General features: G+C 33.9%; 1 protein-coding gene across 1 annotated transcript in view; it reads left to right on the plus strand.

The window, feature by feature from the left end:
* Nucleotides 1–22,214, plus strand: part of LOC140446263 (gustatory receptor for sugar taste 43a-like) — a 52,337-nt gene that overhangs the window by 24,827 nt on the left and 5,296 nt on the right. The window contains exons 4-8 of the mRNA XM_072538801.1: nt 4,348–4,783; nt 10,489–10,577; nt 14,430–14,600; nt 15,257–15,325; nt 17,722–17,811. Of these exons, the coding sequence (XP_072394902.1) occupies nt 4,348–4,783; nt 10,489–10,577; nt 14,430–14,600; nt 15,257–15,325; nt 17,722–17,811 (855 nt within the window). The remainder of the gene's footprint in view (nt 1–4,347; nt 4,784–10,488; nt 10,578–14,429; nt 14,601–15,256; nt 15,326–17,721; nt 17,812–22,214) is intronic.

Here is a 22,214-nt window from a genome sequence, read left to right on the forward strand (position 1 = left end):
TATGGTTTCGTACATACCTAAAATACACAGGATGGTACATCTTCTTTCAAGTCAACACGATAGTGATATAATTTGTCAAGACTCTCAAAACAAACCCTTGATGATTTTAGACTATAATAATACCAAGGGTGGTGTTGATAATGCCGACAAACTGATTAGGGAATATTCCTGTAAAAGAAGAACTGCTCGTTGGCCATTCAGGCTCTTTATGAATATTATAGACATATGTGCACTAAATGCCTATATTTTATACATTGAAAAAAATCCTGATTGGAAGAAAAATAATTTTTCACGAAGACGTATTTTCCTGTTACAATTAGGGGCTAAGCTTGCTCGAAACAACATGGAAAAAAGAGCGAAATATATAAAACATAAAGCCTATGTAAAATCTGCTCTAAAAGATTGTGGCATACCAATGGTAAACCCAACTACCGAAGTTGCAACTCAATCCGTCCATTCAGCTAAGAACCGTGCTCGTTGTTACCAGTGTCCGCGAAACTGTGACAGAAAAGTGAATACCGTTTGCTCTTTTTGCAAAAAATTTATATGCCAGGTGCACAGAAAAAAAGAAAAAACTATTGTATGTAAAAATTGCAACTAAAAGTTATATGCTTATATTATTATTTAATTTTAATTTTGTTCGAATTGAAAATAATTTGTTTCTAGAAAAGCCGTTAATTTTGTATGAAAAATAAATAAAAATTATTCAAATATGCTTAAAATTATTTTTAACCGTGTTTTCCTTTTAGTCAGTGCTAAATGACGTTACTAAATTGAAAATTTTAGTGGGGTCCCTAGGAGACCCCACATGGGCATTTATGGTTATTTTCATATCACGGGCATTTAAGGGTTAAAGAGGAAAGAGTTAAAATCCCGTGATTTTTGAAAAAGCTTCTGCAATGTGTTATTCTACCAAGGCCAAAAAGATAATGTATTGCTCTTTTTTGTAATTTAAAAATAACATCAGATCTTAAACTTAACCAAAAACAAAATTTAAATGCAATAACTCAATGTAAGTGTAAAAATGGACTCTCGGTATTACAATTATTGAAATGTGTGTTTTGAAGGATGCTGAAGATTTCGTGGACAGAGCACGTGACCAATAATGAGGTGCTGAAAAGAATGAGGATTCGGAGAGAACAACTGCTAAATATTGTAAACAAGAGAGAAACGAGTTATCTAGGACATATTTACAGAGGAGAAAAATATAACTTTCTACGACTCATAATGGAAGAGAAAGTAAAAGGAAAAAGAGGTCCAGGAAGAATAAAATGCTCCTGGCTAAAAAATGTAAAAGACTGGACAGGCATGGACACACATTCAATACTAAGAACAGCTTAAGATAGAGAGCAATTTGCTGTAGTTATAGCCACCCTTCTTTAATGAAGAAGGAACCCTAAGAAGAAGTGGAAACCGCATTTTATTTAAATTAATTTATTCAACAAAAAACATAATTTAATTTAAGAATAGTTAGTTCTATAATTAGGCATATTAGGCTACAAGTTAGTGAAATATTTTTTTACTCTATTGAAATTTTTTAATGGATGCACATGAATGCTAGAGTGCTAAACGAGTTAACCTTTCCTCTGAAGTTGTATTTCTAAGCCAAGTCTTTACACGCTTAACCATAGAAAAACTATGCTCTGCTGTTGCTGCACTGACCGGCAGTGTAATTAATATTTACAGAAATATTCTGATATTTGGATACATATGAATATTGCAGTTTTCTAATACTTCTCAAATAGAATCAGGAAGATTTCCATTATTTTGCACGACTCTTTTCCACTTTTGAATCCACAGTGAAAACTCTTGTTCTACTGTGGAATATGCAGTAGATGGTCCAATAATGGAAGGTGTCAACAATTTTTTTAATGCAACTTTATCTTCTGGTGTGTTATCAGTTTTAGGTAAAACAACTCGAAGATTAAATAGATTCATAACTTCCGGTAAAAATTATACTTCTAAATCAGTTAAGATATTGTCTAAAAAGGGTAAATAAATAGATCTTCGGAAATATTCTTCACAATAGTTTGCAGGTTGGTTTTGACGAGAAACTGTACGAGGCATATTCAATTCGTCTAGTTGTTCAGCTATTTTTTTAACTTCGTAGTAAAGTTTGCTAAAAACAGATTTAGCATTTAATCTTTTATTTTGAAAAATGCATTTAGTGTCTCTTTGGCATCAGTCGCCTTCTTCAAATCTAATTTTGGTATCTGAAGAAGATGTCTAAGTTGTAAAGTTGTACCTAAAACATCACTAAGACTTCTTCTTCTTTTACTTCTTGGAGATCTTTCGATCTGTTTAATTCTGAAGCTGCCTCTGGTTAATTTTTCTGGGAGGTAGATTGCCAACTATCCCTCCAGCTTTTAGGTGGCCTTCCTGGAGGTCTTGAACTGGGCGGGTTGTTTTCTATGGTAATTTTTGGGAGTCTATTCTCATCCATTCGTCTTACATGACTGTACCACATCCTTTTACGCTGCCTTCCCCATCTTATAACATCTTGAATTTTGCACTGCTCTCTAACGTTTGTATTTCTCACCCTGTCTCTTCTTGTTTTGCCCACTATTGTTCTTATAGTTTTCATCTCGGCAACCCTTAGCATCTGTTTCGTTTTGTTGGTATCTTCGCTTACTTCTATGCCATATGTCATGATCGGTCGTATGCAAGTCTTGTAGATTCTAATTTTACTATCTGTGCGCATATACGGATTTGATCAGACTATCTCCCGCAGACATCCCGACAATGCGCATGCTTTATTGATCTAACTCCTTAGGTGCTTTACTGGGTCGTGTCTGCTTGATATATCTATGCCCAGATATTTGAATTGCATCACCTGTTCTATGGGGTTGTTCTCAACCACTAACTTAAATCTGAGCGGATCTTTTGGTAAATTTTATCACCTGTTCTATGGGGTTTTTCTCAACCACTAACTTACATCTGAGCGAATCTTTTGCTATTGTCATACATTTAGTTTTGTTGGTAGAAATGGTCATATTTAGTTGGCGGCTTATTTGAAAGAACTGAAAGAACTGAACACTAAAACATCACTAAGACAAACATCACTAAGACAAGAACATCAATAAGACAGACTACTGAAATAAGAAATTCTGGGCTCCTAATAGTTTGCGTTAATGAAAATGCATCAGCTGACGTTTTACTGTCCTTCCACGTAGAAATTGTTTCAAGAGCGTTGTATATTTTGATGACTGATTCGCCCTGGAACTGAAGATGACCTTTATCGCTTTCAACCCAACGAGTTTCACAAATACCTTGGATAGCGGCCCCCAGTTCTTTCTTAAAAACATGTCGTTTAGGAGAGGCATCAGCAAAAGCTACTACTTTTCTCATAGTTCCTGATGCATTACGACATGATATAACTTTTGAGCAGCTTGCCAAGGAATTATTCAAAATATGATTGCTACGTGGACAACGCATAGCATGTTTGGCCGATTTTTTTAATTCGTGAACCGGCACCTTTCGTTTACTGAGCAACTGTCGACACCAAAACCTACGCAAAAATTTAAATCTATATTAAAATTCTTTACAGAATCTTCAACAATGTGGCCTAAAGCAATTCCAGTTAAGCGGCGTTCTCCTTCTGAATTGACGTCTTTTTCTCGAATCGAATCGTAGACGTTAACAAATGTGATGAAATTTTCTCTAATCTCATTTAAATGAAGAGTAGTTTTACTAATTAATGTAACATTAGCCAGAGCAGTTTCCAAATGTTTTCGCAAATCATTATCGCCAGAATCTATCCTAAACCGAAGCAATTCTCTAAAATTGCCATCATTTTTTTTCTGTACCATCGCTGTTTACTTTTATATATTATCATACTTTTAATATTTTTATTATCCCTATGCCCTCTCAAAGAAATATTTTGTCTACCACAATGAATAACAGTTTTTATTGTTGGATTCAAATTCTTCCTATTTTCTTAAATCATTCAACTCTTAACTTCCTGCTTATAGGGTTGATGGGTTTTAATTTTTTTTTTTATTTTTTGATTGATATTCATTTTTGTTTGGCGTGGGGTCATGAACCCCGTGACCCCCCTTGGATCAGCCACTGAGTGTAGATTATATAAAAAATATAGTTGTATATTACTTAATGTCAAATAATTAGAGTGCCTATTAAAACTGTCATAGAGTCAAAACGTTTAAGCAATAATTAAGTGTTTTTATTTATGACAGACCGAAAAATCCACGAATTGAAAAAATTTCTATTTACAAATTCTATGTATAAGATTAAAATGTATCATTTTTATTTATCTCTTTTTTCTAATTATTGTCATATTTTTTGGTAATAAAATTACTTTCCAATTTATTTACTACGTTTTTATTTCAGGCGGATCACATCATTCCATTTAAAAACCCCAAGAGAATTAAAAAAGCGTCAGTCATCTTCATAGCAGCAGTCATATTCACCATCGGCCTAATTTATGCCTACGATATCATTTTAAAATCACGAGGGAAAAGTATTTCGGCGTACATAAAATATTACTTTGCATTTTATATGCTCTACAGTATTGTCATAATGATAGAAGTGTTCTATTGGCACATAATCCTTTTAGTTAAAGTCCGAATCTCTTTGTTAAACCAGGATCTTGTGAAAGTTAGAGACCGAACAAATATTAGTAAAAACGTATTCTTAGAGGATATCGTCGGCAAAGTTTATTTAAGCAAAATTATTGTTAATGGTGATAAATTAGCTAATAGAGTTAATAACGGAAGAACATCTTCTATTGATCCCTACGTAAAAAGCGAGGAATCTCAAAATATAGGTAAATGGTTAGTTTGGTTATAATATACACATAATATCTGAAAAATCTAGGAATAATTTTAAATAGATATAAATCGAATTGTAGTGGTTAATAGTATTGTACAACAAAATTGGTTCAAAAGTCAAAAACAACGAGAATGACTTTAAGTATAAATAAAAAAAAATTAGGTCATCACAAAATATGGTCGTAATAAAAAAAAATAAAATAATACAACGTATGGCGTCTAACCTGGGCTTAATAAACAAGCTGCAAATTATTTAATAAGGGTATTAGAACCATATTTGGAAGAAGCTGTTTATGCCTCTAGAATACCCAAAATATTTAGGGTTAGTATTACTAAGCTGCAGTAAATTTAAAAATATATTAGAATATAACCACTAAGTCAAATCTTAGTGGTTATAACTTAAAAATCTCCCACATCGCCTTTTTTTTTTCTTGCCATCTTTTCTTTCAATTCAAAATATAATTGAGAATGTCCAATATTTATGATTTAACAACTCAAACAAGAAAAAAAAGACGTTCACGTAACGTAAATAAAACAAACATTCAACAAGCGTAATGCAGCCAATAAACAACAGGGCCAACCCAAATTTTCAGCAGTGTCAAAATGATAAAGTAAATATCCCCAGTTTTAACTACAATCGAAATGAATGAGAATCGCTAGTGATTGCGACTGTCATGGCGTAGTCGCTTTTAAATTTCGACATCGAAATGAAATAGAATCAGGGCCCTGGTTCATTACCGTTCTGCAGACAAAATGAGAGTGTCGATATCCTGTTGAGGTATGTTTAGCCAGTCTTTTATCAGACGCTCTCGAAAACAAAACTGCGTGTATGTTATCCATGTTTTTCGTTGAAGCGTGTTTCGTATATGCTACATGAGATTCAGGTCTAGGGATTATGCTGGTCAAGGAAACACATCAATCTTTTTGTTGACAATGCCAGTCTGTCACTAGGTATTCGACATGTGGACAAGCATTATCATGTATGAGGTAGAAGTTTTGACGAACAGCACCAGCAAACAGACGAACATTAGTTTTATGAAGGGTATCGAGGTACTGCTGAGCTGTAAAGAAGCTGTCTGGAAATATGAGGTCCATTCAGTCACCGATTTTATTCCACCAAATACTATGACTGTATCGCCTCTATTGTGTAAACTTCCTGGACATGTCTTATTCGTTCTACATTCCCAAATTGTCTCCATACTCTTATTTAACGAGAATCTGGATGAAATCCAAATTTAGATGCGTCGGAGAATAAAATTGTAGCCCAATCATTTGCACTCCAGTTTTGATTTTCTTGACACCACTCTAATCTTGCACTGCGATTGCTTGTAGCATAGCTGGATATATCAATGGCTTTCGACTGTAGAAATTGTCTTTATTTGGACGATTTCTTACAGTATCACGGCCTATGGTTACCTGGTGTGCCTGCTGCAAGTCGCTAACCAATTTAAGTGCTGTAGTTGTTGGAAGTCTTTTAGCGATTAACACTAAAAATCGTTCTTGAACTGCAGGTTTCGCAGCTCAATGCGCTCATGTCCTGGATGACGCATTTAGATCAGAACAGGGTCAAAAGTAGGGTAAGATTCAGAATTTTAAACATATAAAATAGAAAATAGGTTTTAAATATGAACGACAAAATATAAAATATAGAAAGATTCAAATATATAAGCAAAATAAAGAATATAAACAAAAAATAAACATTAAACTAGAAAACAGACTAAATTATGAAAACTTGGATGAAGAGTGGGAAGGGTGCAGAAACATCATAAACGGAACAGCTAAAGAATTACTAGACATGAGTAAACAAAGAAGAACAAGAAGGAATGGCTATTTTGACGAAGAATGTCAAATTGTATTCTGGTAAACAAACAGTTTGCTGCCGGAAATTTTTTTACTGTTTCTAGGTAATTTGGATCTGTTGAATGCAAAAATCTCAGAGTTAAAGGTGAACACACTGACTATGTGAAAATCATGCGTGGAGTGAGGCAAGGCTGTATTTGTCTTCTCTAATCTTCAATCTGTACTCTGAAAGAATATTTATCGAAGCTTTGCACGAAACTGAAAAAGGTATTCTACTAAATGGTTACCAGCTAAACAACATCAGATATGCAGATGATACCATAGTATTTGCGGACAACTTAGAAGACCTACAAGTTCTTATGAACAAAATCGCGTATTACAGTCAACAATATGGACTCAACATAAACGTTAAGAAGACAAAGCTTATGATAATTAGCAAGAAAAGAATAACCGAAGGTAAAACTCTACGTCAACCAATCCCCTGTAGAAAGAGTGACGCACTACAACTTCCTCCGCACCATAATAAATGAAGAATGGACCAACAACCAGGAGATTAGAGCACGCATCGGAAAAGCTAGATCCACCTTCAATCGGATGGGGGCCTTCTTCAGGAGTCACAACCTCTCTCTTGATACAAAAGTTAGAATGCTGCGATGCTACATCTTCTCTGTCCTTTTTTATGGTGTTGAATCGTGGACCTTGAACGAAGATATGTGCAGAAAACTGTAAGCATTTGAGATGTGGCTATATCGTAAAATAATTAAGATCCAGTGGACTGACCGAGTCACAAATGAGGAGGTCCTCAGAAGAATGAGTAAGAAGCGAGTGGTACTGACCATCATCAAATCCCGAAAGTTACAGTTCGACGGACATATTATGCGAAATGAATTCAGATATGCTTTCCTTCAAGCCATCCTGCAAGGAAAAATATTTGAAAAATGAGGTCTAGGAAGAAGAAGAACATCTTGGTTAAAGAACCTCAGAATCTGGTTCAATACAACATCTGTGCAGCTTTTCTGCGCTGCTGCAGATAAGATAAAGATTGCCATGATGATCGCCAACATTCGTAACGGATAGGCACATCAAGAAGAAGAAGAATGCAAAAATAATACCAGATTTGCTCACAGGAGAAAGTTCACCATCTTAAAATCAACACAGATCGCTTACTGATGTTGGTCATACTTGATGTTTTTTAGCACCAGCGATATTGTTTTATATTCTTTTTTCATTTTTGTAGAACCTAGATTAGATTAAGAGAGGTGGCCTTTCGGCCTATTCCACTGCGACCTTTTCAGATCTATTGTGGTCCTCTAGTCCTAGATAACATTCTCTAGCCTGACCCTTTTTATTCTAGCCTGACCCTTTTTATAAAGTCTAGTAGCTTCGAGACTGTACCTTCCATGTAGCTATTTGCCGGTGGATTTTCTTCTCCTAATGCAAAGAACCGCACATTTGCCAGACTGTCACACTGACATAAAATGTGCTCTGCTGTTTCTTCTTCGAGGTGACAGAATCTGCACAGGTCATCATCTGATAATCCCATCAGCTTCAAGTGCCTATTCAGCTTACAGTGCCCTGTTAGAAGACCTACTATGACCTTGACTGTTTTCCTGTCTTTGCTTATTAGGTCTGCCGTAAATTTTGGCGAATGTTCTGTAATGAACTGTTTCGCCTGTCTTTGTCCTGGTGAATTCCTCCACCATTCCAGAGATTTGCGAGCTACCCACTTCCTTGTAGCTGTTCTTGTTACTGATTTAGCAACTCCGCAGAAGGGTTCCGGTCCAATAAATGGCAATGATGAGCCTTGTTTGGCCATTTCATCTGCTTTTTCATTGCCCTTATTACCCTCGTGCCCCGGTACCCAGGCTACCGTAACCTTGCTACGGTCTTCTAGTTTATTTAGGACACACACGCAATCCCATACTAGCTTAGAATTGACCTCTACAGAATTGAGTGCCTTAAGCGCTGCCTGACTATCTGTGAAGATGGCAACTGAACAGAACGTTCTTTCCTGCCTTTCTATTTCTTCCACGCAGTGATGGATTGCAGTTATTTCCGCCTGGAAAACTGTCACATCCTTAGATAGACTTACCGGGAAATCCATCCCTTGATTTGTCCCTACTATTCCGGCTCCCACACCCTCCGATGTTTTTGAGCCATCCGTGTACCAGGTAGCAGCAGCTTGTATGGGTACACCTTTATTCCAGTCTTCCCTGCCTGGATTTCTCTTAGTTGTGATCTTAATTGTGAACTTATTGTTAAAGCTATATCTCGTAACTGTTGCATCGATAGATTTCCCCATCACAATATCGGCTTTTAGCTCCTCGATTAGCTTTCTTTTGTCAGTACCATGTATCTGGCTTATATGTCGCTGACTATGGATTAATCTGTGCATCACGGATCTGGCTTCGCCCTGTATAAAGATATGAAGTGGTGGTAGATTCAACAGGACTTCCAGCGATGCAGTAGGAGTTGTTTTTAAGGCCCCCGTAATACACAAGCATGCTAGCCTTTGTGTACTACCTAGCAGCCTTATTGCTCCCACTTGCTGCGTCTTTGTCCACCACGTCACCGAGCCATAGGTTATCATGGGTCTAATAACCCTTGTATATAACCATAGAGTCATTTTGGGGTTAAGTCCCCAATTCTTACCGCACATTCTTCTACATCTGCCCAAGGACATAGTAGCTTTCTGTGTGGTTTTTAGAATGTGAGTATTCCATGTAAGCCTATGATCAAAATATACCCCAAGGTATTTTGTTTCTTTGGCAAATGAAATCTCTGTTCTTCCCAGCACCGGTGGTTTTAGGCCTTGTAGTGCTGTTTTTTTGGTGAAATTGACAATTTGTGTTTTCTGAGCATTGACTATCAGTCTCTCTTGTTTACACCAGTCGTCAACTATATTTAGGGCTGCTTGCATTCTCTCAGACACTACCTGAACAAACCTGCCCCTGACAACGATTGCTATATCGTCAGCATATCCTAGACAATAAAAGCCTTCTGTAGACAGATTTCTGAGGAGATCATCTACCAAGGTTGGCCAAAGTAGAGGGGACAGAACTCCTCCTTGTGGACAGCCTCCACCTACTTTTGCTTTGATGGTTGCTTTACCCAGAGTGGATATTACTGTCCTATTCTCCAGGGATGCCCTTATCCATCTGCATATTACCGCAGGTGCGCCTCGTCTACTCATAGCCCCTATCAAAGAGCTGGTGGTCACATTATTAAATGCCCCTTCTATATCTAAAAAAGCGGCCATTGCTATCTCATTGTCTTCCATTGACTTTGAGATAAGCCTATTTAGATCATCCAACGCAGAGTCCGTAGATTTACCAGGTTGGTATGCATATTGACGATTGCTTAGAGGATTATCTTTTAGCACTTCGTCTCTGATGTACCTATCAAGAAGCCTTTCCAGCGTTTTTAATAGAAAAGAAGATAGGCTTATCGGTCTATATGACTTTGGTGTTAGGTCTGATACTTTACCTACATATCTACATATCTACTTTACCTACTGTAGAACCTATATATCTATATATCTTTCCAGTGCCACTGTGAGAAGCGAACGCGTGGATCTAAGCGAATAATCTAATCTAAAAGAAGAAGATACATCGCATAGGTCGACGTCGTCGTCATTCTTGTTATAATTGGCGTTATTTTTATTATTACAAAGATTAAAATAGAAGTATCAATATTTATATATACATTCTATAAATCACGATTTTTCCGAAACTCTATTAAGATATAATTTTGATACAATTGCTTACTGAAACACCGGCTTTTAATATTCTCATTCCCGACAATTTTGCGGGTGGTTTTCATCTGATATTAAATTTGTCCCTATACTACCGTGATCTATAAAAATGCAAATTAAAAATTAATCTTATTGAAACGATTTTAGGCAAATGGTTATTATCTCTATCAATATTCCAGGATAAAATTTTTGAAGCAACTTCCACCATTAACAACTCAATGGAATTATGTATACATGTAAGTAAATTGTTTTTACTTGTAGTAATATAATCACTTAATGACTCTACTATAACTATGTACGTATACAATAGCTTTTAGGATGAGTTTCTGCAGCACCACAATTGTAGAAGGTAATTATTATTACTTCACTAATGGATGTTACAATGGATGTACTGTATTTTTAGTAAAAAGTACAACTGCAAATATGAATATAATAGTTAAGACAATGATGTTACAAAGAACAATATTTAGTAGTGGTAAAATGTGATCTATTAATATAAGTTTATTTCAAATATAAGGAGTTATGACGACTATAAGCTTAAGCCTTGATTTATATTAAATATTGTGGCTGTCAGCACAGAAAACAAAATTAAACAAAATCAGACTGTAATATAGATTTTAATCTCTTGTTAACTAATTATGATAAGCATCAGACAAATCCACAATTTCTAAAGACTTGTTTACACGAGTAGAGTTGTGAGGAGAGTAGAGTAGCGAGTAGAGTCGACTCTACTCGCTACTCTACCAAAAATGGTTTGATACCGTTCACACGAGGAGAGGTACAAGTATAGTACTTATGCTAGTATACTGTGGAGTAGGTGTTTGTTTAGTACAAAATGAATTCAAGAAGAAGAAAATTGATTCAAAATTGTTTAGCTACTGTTGCAAATGCATTTGTAACTGAGGTTGCTTTGTAACAAAGAAAAGAGTGGATGAGAGAGTTGCTTAAAAGAAGGACACGGGGCCTTAGCTGTTTTATCTTGATAAGAATCACAGCCACCTAAAGCTTACAAGCCGTGAAATAAAAATGGCAACGCCGCATCAGCTGTTAGAAGTAGTCCGACTGTAAAGAGCCCAACAAAATAATAAATAAAAGAGGAACATCATAATATTCGCTATAAAGTTAGAATTAAGTAAAAAAATCGTACAAAATAGTCTGATAAGGTACATATCACATCTATTAAAACTGCAAAACATTGAATACAATGAGGTGTAATAATAATAGAATTTAAAAGTAATACAAGTGCATTCAGCTTACATTATTTACATAATTTAGGTTAAAAAAAAAAAGAAAATAATCTTTTAATATTTTTGTAAACAACTTGCAGTTTATTGAATTCTAGTATCCCTTGAGCGAATATTATATTTATTAAGAGTGGCTTAAAAAAATGTTATTGACATTCCAGGTATTTATTTTTTTAAAGTTGAAAGCTTGCGCTTTTTAGATAAACTTTTAGTTAGTTTCTTTGTCATAATTTCATTATTCTTGTTTTTTGTGAAGTTATTTAACAAAGTATTGGAGAAAATCACAGAAATTTTAAAATATAGTTCTCTAACAGCTGTTCCACAAACATCTGTTTATGTCCTTCACATAAACAGATACAAGTAATTCCTTCCTAATGTTAATGTTTGAAATAACTTTTATACACTCATCACTGCACTGATTGTCAATATTTAATAAATAAAAACAAATCCTTTCTTTTTCAGTTTTTTAACTCAACCCTCTCACTAACACTTTGTAAAAATTTCTTGAAATCCACGATAAGGTCTTTGTTTTCGAGTTCTTTTATATTATTTTCTTCCCAGAGACTTATTTCTGCTCGTCTAGTTTCAGGATTTTTTCTTGTTGGTGGTTTTGGGTTAGATAAATATGACGGTTGGTTTTCAAAAATTCTTGGTATCGCATTCTCTTTCAACTTGGGAAAAACCAAATTTCGTTGAAGAACCGTACCATTTTTATCAATGAATGACTCACTTTCAATAATATCCGTTACATCAAAATGTTTTTTACATACTACCGAACTAGAAGTTACTGTGAAATCTTCACGGTTAATAGATCTAACCCACTGAGTACGAAGGTGATCGTTTTTGGGAAAGGAGAATGTACTTTGGGCCTTTTCATACTTTAAAGTAGTTGCATAATTTGATTTGCAATTTGGTACGGTACACTGCAGTGTCTCGGCATCTGTAATTAAAAAAATATGTTAGAATATCATATTACTACTCCCTGTACCAATAAATTAACATCGACTTGGGGTTTGTAATTACTAAAGCAGTGTCTGAATTTGTGAATTTAACAGTTTGTACGTATTATTTGTCTGAATAATATATATCTAAATGCTTCATACAATTATTACAATATACGTAAAAAATACATACCTTTTTTTTAATCGAATAATTTACCAATAATACAAGAAATACAAACAAAATTAGCATAATCTCTCCAAGTAAACACAGGGCTATCGGACTACCTCCAACGTTGCCAATTTTCTCACTTCACGGCTTGTAAGCTTTAGGTGGCTGTGTAAGAATACATTTTTTATTTCTTATTGTATTTTTTATTAACAAGTAATAAAAACCTGTAACTTGCCCGTGAGCCTTCAGTTTTCTTGTTTCTTTTTGCACCTTTCATGATTGCTTCCATAGGAGTGAACCATTTCACGTTCGGAACGTATACATCGGCTGAACCTGAACCCCATTTTTTTATTTTTGTATTTTTAAACACTCCTAATTATAAGTGCACCTTATATTCTTAATTTTTTGCTTGAGCTCCGCAGCTTGCCTCATACTTTTATTTCTGTAGTGTACACTACCCAAATTCCATAAACACTGGTACCATACATCTCTACAAGTTTTAAAGTGAAAGTGAAATGAAGTTCATCTTCGGTGAACTTCATTTTCACTATTTACACAAAACACAACTCCAGACGGAACGACAGCGTCCCTATGCACTCTCCTACCTACTCTACTCTACCAGAATCAGAATTGACCGCGTTCCATGGGTAGAGTGCGCAGGCGAGTGGATATTTTGGCAGTGGTGGTGGTAGTAGAGTAGAGTTACTTTGCCACATGTTGCTAGTTACTCTACTCTACCACGTACTATGCACTCTACTTGCTACTCTACTGCGCTGAGCGTTTTTACGGGTAGAGTTACTCTACTCTACCAAGAACTTGCATCATTACTCTACCCGTGTAAACGGGTCTTAAGGCAAAACTTTAAAGAATTAATTGCTAACAACAGATTTGGTCAAATTGTATACACAGATGCTTTTAAGAGTCCTATAGATGTTAGATGTGCTGTAACTTCAAACACAGATTTAATCATATCTTCTGCTGCGTACATACGGCTGAATTCTTCTCTATTCTCCAAGCTACAAGCTTACTATTACCAGAATATAAAAAAGTAGCAATATGTACAGACTCTTTAGCATCTATCTACTCTCTCAAAAGTATGTACACTGTACATCCTTTTGTTTAAGCTATTCAAAACTCTTTCGATAGTTTAATCTTACTGGGAGTATCCATAACCATGATCTGGATTCTGTGTCATGTAAGAATTCCAGGTAACAAACTAGCCGACCTCTTTGCAAAACAAGAAAGATCTTAATATAGAGACTGAAAACATACAATTACATACAGATTTACAGTCGTGTTTTAAAAAGATTATCCAAATGTCTTGGCAAGATCACCGGAATAAAATCCCTGCCAAGCTTCGTGATATCCATCTCACCGTTAAAAAGCTTGAGTTTTTTTCCATAACACGAAAAAATAAAATCTTAATTCGCCGACTTAGAATCGGTCACACAAGACTAACTCATAAACATTTAATGACTTTCCAAGATTCTACATGTACACACTGTGGTAATGTTCCATCTGTTAAACACATTCTCGTGAACTGTCACATTTTAAACAACAACTATTGATAAAAGAATCTTTTGAGTCGAACCTCTTCCATTGTTATAACTGTTATTTGGTGATATTTTTTTTTAGAAATTCTAGTGTTTTATTTATTGAATAAAGCGTAACGTTTTTTAATTTATCTATTTTTTTATTTATTATTTAAAATATAATGTTTCATTTTTTATGTAGGTTATAATGTTAAGCTGTCTACTTCATTTAATAGTAACGCCGTATTTTTTACTCACCGGTTTATTTGATGGAGCAGATCCCTTTTATGTGATACTGCAAACAGTTTGGCTCTTAGGTCATATAGGACGTGTTCTGATTATTGTAGAGCCCTGTCAGATTTGTATTAATGAGGTAAGTTTACTAACTGTTATTTTAATTCTTAATTTTTTTCTATCAATATTTATTTTGATTTACTTGTAAATTTAGATTTAAAGTGCCACAAAATAGTTATAGTTCAGTTGGATAGTGTTCTCTTTATCTACTTTGTGTAAAAATATAAAAATTCAGATCACTTAAAATGATTTAGGTAAATGTAGGGATGAGCGTTATAACTTGCTTCAATTAAAGGAGACGTATCTCCTGGTTAAACTGCACTGCTGCTGAAGTTTAGAGCTGTTTAGAGCAGAGGCATCGAAAGTGAAGTTGCCCACCTTCTTACAGGAGACGACAAGAAGAAGAATGCTCACTAATGCTGTTAGTAATTGAAATTACAAGTATTGAAAGTATTTTTATATATTTTTTTATGAATTATCGAAATAGAAGTTGCTTACCTTTCCCGTGGTGTTTCCACCATACCAACCTTTTTGTGAGCAAAGCAACTTTTCTAATTTAATAATTCATATAAATTAGTTACCTCTCTTGTAGAGAGAGATCTTTAGCTAACATATTGTTTGACTTATGTCGTGATAAGTTCTAGAAACGTAGACATTTGTTAGATATTTTTTTTGCTAGATATATGAACGTGGTAACAACGTTACATGAGAAAAATATAATGTTTTATTTTTTAGCATAAAAAGACTGCCAATTTGATATGCGAACTACTTACATTTGAAGCCGATGAGGAGGTTAAAAAAGCTGTAAGTTTTAACAGATATTAAATACTCTAAAACTCATACTAGCGCCGTCATGTTGTCAATCCTGCTATGTTTGTAAATATCATCATCATCTGTTTCCTGCTATCTTTTCACGTGGTCTGCCTACCTAGTTGGTTGGCTTCCCTAAATTTTTTTGTGGTTTCTGGTTCTTCATTCCAGGATTCGTCTTTTGCACCGCCATCTGGTGTTTTTACTAAGTGCTCTGTCCAGTCTTGAACGCCTGTTTTGTTGGTTTGTTATGTTCTCGAAAGCTCACGCCCAACAGTGCACGTTCCATGACTAGTTGTGTCCCAGATTATTGTAACTATCTGTTTGTTGTATCGTGTTATTGCTAAGAATTTAGTTTTCTCAAAGTTTATCTTTAATCCCGCTCTTTTACACAGAGTTTTGAGCGAGTGTATCATAAAAATTGTGTCGTGTAAGTTTTATGCGTTAATTACTATTTAAATGGGAATAAGCCACAATTAAAGGTTAAAGTACGTTTATTGACGTTTCAATTTCCACTTCGGAAATCGTTCTCAAAATACAAACATTAGTGGCTTATTCCCATTTAAATAGTAATTACTTTAAAATGCCACAAGAAAATAGCTTCAGAACCATATTTTATGCGTTAAATAAAATGCCATTTGCAAACCATATAATTTTTGCAGAAGTATTATTTAGAAAATCTTTATAAAAGGTATATAAGTAAAAATACCCTTTCGGGCTACATCACGGAACGTTTTCGGACTAAAAAGTCCATCATCGATATAATATTACCTGATAATTATGAGTCAAGCCACTAAATATCTGAATAAAAACTCGTAAAAAGTTACAAAATTCATTGTCTTTGACAGTATTGTTAAAATTATGTTGTGATGTTAAAGTTTTTAACATATATCCTACATGGCAACGTAAGACTCCCAATAGGTCTTGTTACTGACCCTCAGAATTTGTCTAAATGGATTCTAGATGGTAGCTCATATATAACTGGTAATATTACACTGATAATTGACTTTTTATTCCGAAAATGTTCTGTAATGTAGCCCAAAAGGGCTACATTACAGAACATTTTTTTTTTTTATTTTTTTTTTTATTTTTTTTTTTTATTTTTATTTTTTTTTTTTTTAATTTTTTTTATTTTTTTTAATTTTTTACCTTTTAATGAAATGGAATCGAAATAAGACTAGTAAAAATCAACCGAGGAGAAAGACAAGCAGACACAATATCTCCAAAATTATTTACAGTTGCCCTAGAAGATATCTTTAAGTCAATAGACAGTGAAAATAAGAGAATCCCTATTAACGGAAGATACTTGAACCATCTTAGATACGCTGATGATGAGCCGACACATGGACTGCACTGAATACGATGATTGACGAGCTACATACAGAATCCCTAAAAAAAGGACTGAAAATGAATTTCAGCAAAATTAAACTAATGTCAAACAAAGATGACAAACCTATGGTAAACATCGAAGGAACATAGATAGAACAGATAGATGAATATACATATCTGGGTCAAAATGTCAAGGTAAGCAAGAAAAATCAGACTATTGAAATAAGCAGACGTGTAAAAATGGGATGGATGGGCAGCATTCGGAAGATTATCATACGTACTTAAAAATGAAAATATACCTCAAAGACTGCGAATCAAAGGGTTTAATTCCTGTATCCTACCTGTACTTACATATGGAGCTAAAACCTGAACATTCACTGAAATAAACATGGAGAAGATCAGAAAAACTCAGAGAGCTATGGAACGACAGATGCTGGGTATCTCACTCAAAGACCATAAAACCAATGAAGACATTCGTAATAGAACAAAAGTAGAAGATGCTGTCGAAGTCGAAGAGGCAGCTAAACTGAAATGGAAATGGGCTGGACATAACGAACGTCTTAAGGATGGCCGATGGAATAAAGAAATCGGGAATTGGAGGCCATATGAAGCCAAAAGACCACGAGGAAGACCGCAAATGCGCTGGAGCAACGATATTAAAAGAACTGCGGGGTCAATGGGAAAACGTCTTACAAACAATAGAGATGAATGGCGAGAATTAGGAGAGGCCTATATTCGGCAATTCGAATAGAAAGACGGGTTTAAAAAAAATTAAGGATTTTTATAAAAAACTTTTGTAATTCATGGCATATAGCCAAATACAGGAATTTCATTGTTCTTGTGGATTTTATATGATTTAATCTTAATCTTGATACCAATATCTCGCCATTGATCATCTTGTTATTCACTCTAGAGCTGCAGTGAACAATTTTGGTGAAATATTGTCTCCTTGTTTACTCCTCGAAGTTAGCTGAATTTTCCTGAAGCCTATATTAAAATATCGAAACTAATTTCAATACAAAATTACAAATTCGAGATTTAATGTTTTCTTTTTTTTTCAGCTGACCATACTATCGTTACAACTAAGTTACTGCAAATTAAGTTTTTCGTCTTGTGGATTCTTTAAAATTAATCGTTCATTATTAACTTCAGTAAGTCTTATTGATTAAGATATAATAATGTAAATTATTTTTTATTGGTCGCGTTTGTGGAGACTGAAACCTGGATAAAGTTGACTGGTAACTGGACCATGATAAAATTTAAGATTTATTTGGTGATTTTTATGTACCAGTATTATTACTGACTAGAAATGTTAATGATACCTGATATTAAAAAAGTAATTTTAATAATAAAAAAATTATAGTATGATTTAATATGACAGTAAATTTAAACAGAGATGGATGAAGTATAGTATGGTTGTAGATGGATGTATATGGATGGGGTATAGATGGATGTATAAAGAATATTTGTAGTATAGTATGGTTAAAAGGTTAAAAGTAGTAGCAAGGCTTTGGTAAGGAAAAGGATTTGTACCTCGCAAATACATATAAACAATAACAATAAACTAAAAAGCTATACCAACGAACAAAGAATATAAAGGATGTATGGAATTATGTAGGTATAGTAGTTTTCAAGATATTTATTTGATTTCAAAAATTGCCCGACATAAACGACCCTTATATATCCACTGTGCAGACATAAGTTCAGGACGATATGCAAGCAAGGTATAAGGGGTCACAGGGTTAGCCTTAACTCATTTTTTATTTGCACAGATATACCCGCATCATCCACTAAGGGTTATTAGCGGAGGGACATGCATAGACATATATAAATATGTTCCGAAAGATTTCCGCGGTTAGTATTATTAAGCCTAAAGCTAAGAATAATACTATTACAAGAATTAATATTAAACTCAACAGTCTTCCGGGTTGAACCACGTTAATTATCACTGAGCATTCGACATCATTTTTGACATCTTCTTCAAGGCTTTCGAGGTCTCGGTCTCCCGAGCCCCCAGACACTACAACACTGATCACTATTGAAGCAGTGCAATAGTAGTGCACATAAATGTAAAACTTTATGTTAAGTACTTGCTGATATCTGTAAATCTTTTAAAAATTTTGTACAGCTCAAAAAGACAGAAAGCGGTAGTGGTACATTATTTTCGTTTAAGGCCATCAAACTAGTTAGCGCTTTTTACAGCTTACCACTCAAGAAGTGGGAAATAGCTGGACAATTCGCTGGCTCTCCGCGTGGGAGTTTGTATCTGCCCGACTGTCTGAAGACGTAGGCTATAACAGTCTATATATACCAATTTATACACGGAAGGTCTGAAGAATTAATCCATAATTTAAATCTATACCTTTCTATATATATATATTATATATATATATATATATATATATATATATATATATATATATATATATATATATATACATTGCATAAAGTTAAGTATTGTATTTTTTATTTTGTTCAAGTCAAGTCTTTATTTTTTTCAGATTGCTGGAGCTGTTACCACATACTTAGTAATATTATTCCAGTTTAATAATACTACACAGTAATATTCTGTATATTTTAGTAGTAAATAAAATATATTTAGATTTTTCTGTTTTTTACTATTGAATGGATTAGATAAACAAAACAAGCTCTGTCATTCAAATTTATGACCATAACTAAACAAAAATATAACAAAAATAACAATAAAACAAATATATAACAAAACAAAAATATTGTAGGTGTGAATGTATTAAAAGTCTTTGGGCTAATGTAACAAATTACAACAGAGCGCCAATGTAACAAAAAAAAACAAATAAATTAAGGCTTTCTGGCAGAAGGAGTCGGAGAGTGACTACTAGACACTCAAAAGAGGATTCGGCCAATTTGCATGCCTTATAGAGACCGTAAAATGTGAAAATAAATGACAAGGTAATAAAAAAATATATATGAATAATGTAAATGAAAGTAATAGACTATAGAAGTTGCTCAAAGATGTAATTAGGCGTCAGAAAAGTATTAACAAATACTTCCTAGGTATCTTGTAAAGCAGTTTGCTAAAATAAAAAGGAAAACAGGTATTAATTGAAATATTTAGTCTTCACCACAAATTTAATACCTAACCAAATATATACAGTCTAATTCTTTATAGCTACCCTCCACCATTTATGTACAGTTAACCTAGTTACTTATATACAAAATAAAATCCCTGGTTATACACAATTGATCCCTAATGATCTGAATTTACAAATAATAAAATATAAGAAAAATTTAATGACTCTACCTAAAAAGGTGATTTACTTGCCTACTAGGGATGTAACTCTGTACTTCGGCTTTCAATTAAATGTCCTAATAAAGTAATAAGGACAGTATCCTGACGGGATAGATGTCCAAGGTTTAAATATATAATAATAAAATATCAATAACGAACTCTCTGATTAAATGTGTACACATAAAACCGTACAACAGAGTTGATAGGGTGGATTTAAAACCTCAACTTGGTAGTTGACACTTCTTCTTCTTTCAGTGCCTATTCGTTCCGAATATTGGCAATCATTCTGGCTATAATTATTTTATTGACTGATGCTTTAAATAGATTCGTTGTTGTTGTGGAGAACCATTTCCTCAGGTTCTTCAACCATGATATTCTCCTTCTCCCAATTCCTCGCTTTCCGAATACTTTACCCTGTAGGATTACCTTCAGTAATCTGTATTTAGTGCTGTTTCTCATTATATGTCCGAGATATTCCAACTTTCTCCTTTTAATGGTATACATCACCTCTCTTTCTTTGCCCACTCTTCGTAATACGGTCTCGTTGGTTATCTTGTCTGTCCATGATATCCTTAGAATTCGCCTGTACAGCCACATCTCGAAGGCTTCAAATTTTTTCTCCATTGCCAAGTTGACACTTACTCCATAAAAATTATTCTGTAATGATTTTAAAAAAATTTACGAATTGACGGGTTTTTATTATTGGGGTAAATAGTACGATTTGAAATAAAAAAAAAGATATTATAAAAAAATTAGAATTAATGAATAAACTTAATACGTATTTACAATGTTCCAAACTCTAAATGAGGAAGATACTTCAGGCTGGTTTCTTGAAGTTGTCCGGGAATAGTAATGTAAGATCTGGACCTCTGAGAGAACAGCTAAGACAGAGAAGGAACAACCCTGGAACCAGATGTAACTCCGACTAGGTAATAACTTAACCCTTCTTCTTAAAAAAAAGTATCCCATAGAAAAACAAAATAAAGAGTTCTTCCCCTTGACTCCTATAGTAAGCGGTTCAGAGTGGCAACAAACCAAACGGGACACTCAAAAAAAAACAAACCAAAACTTCTTGTAACTTCTTCTTCCCCAAAAAAACTTGCCAAAATTGCCGCTTGGAGTCGCTGTTTAATACCAACTTAGAAATTAAAAATTGGAAAATGGATTTTAAAAATTTATTTAAAAGTGATTAAAGAATTATTGAAGTGACGGACTCGTTACAAGCCGGTTATTCGAATGCTATTATTAACTTAAGTATTTAATTAAAATCAAATACGTCACATTTTGAGGTTATGTTGACTGATTTATTTTATTCAATTTTATTATTTTGCGTTTTAATTTAAAATAAACCATAATTAAACTCTTTCTGATGTTAAAGCATGTTAATTTATGATGTTCTTTAAGCATTCGATAAAGTACGACATGAACAATTATTAAATTTCCTGAAATCAAAGAAGATTGACTACAACGACCTCACGGTCATCAAATTTATACTATAAACAGTGAGCAAAAATACTTGTTAACGAACAGCAAATTGAAATTAGACGTGGAGTCAGACAGGGATGCGTATTGTCGCCAATTCTTTTTAATGCCTACTCCGTAGATATTTTGGAAAAAGCTCTTGAGCGTGAAACAGCTGGAATAAAGGTAAATGGAGTTCCCATTAACAACATTATACAGGGATGAGTGCGTTAAGAACCGGCAAAATAACGCAAAAGATAGAAAACATAATACGTTGTGAAATAAAAAGAGATGAAAGTAGTAGAGGTGAGAAATTATCGATATTAACCTATAATTTACTTTACATTACATTAGAATTATCGAAAATTTCCCACCTTTAGACGTTAGCTTATGAGCTTGTTGACTTCAGTCATAGTAATACGTATCAGTATCACGTAATGTAAGTAAAAACAGTTTAAGTAGGAGTATTTTTTTATCCAAAATTAAAGTATTGATCAATAATAAACTATGATTTGAGACTACAAATTACTACTAATTAAACTGTTTACTTACATTTGCTTTATTGCCTTCAATCAGTTTTTACTTTATGCGACATTTAAAAAATGTAAATATTCGACGTCATACTTGTAATATTATGACTGAAATCAACTAGCTAATAAGCTAACGTCTAAAGGTGGGAAACTATCATTAGTCCTAATGTAATTTAATGTAAATTAGAGGTTTCTATCGATAATTTCCCACCTCTACTACTTTCATCTCTTTTTATTTCACAACGTGTTATGTTTTCTATCTTTTGCGTTATTTTGCCGGTTCTTAAGGCACTAA

Source organism: Diabrotica undecimpunctata, chromosome 7 (genome assembly GCF_040954645.1).
Source record: "Diabrotica undecimpunctata isolate CICGRU chromosome 7, icDiaUnde3, whole genome shotgun sequence".
Classification (NCBI taxonomy): domain Eukaryota; kingdom Metazoa; phylum Arthropoda; class Insecta; order Coleoptera; family Chrysomelidae; genus Diabrotica; species Diabrotica undecimpunctata.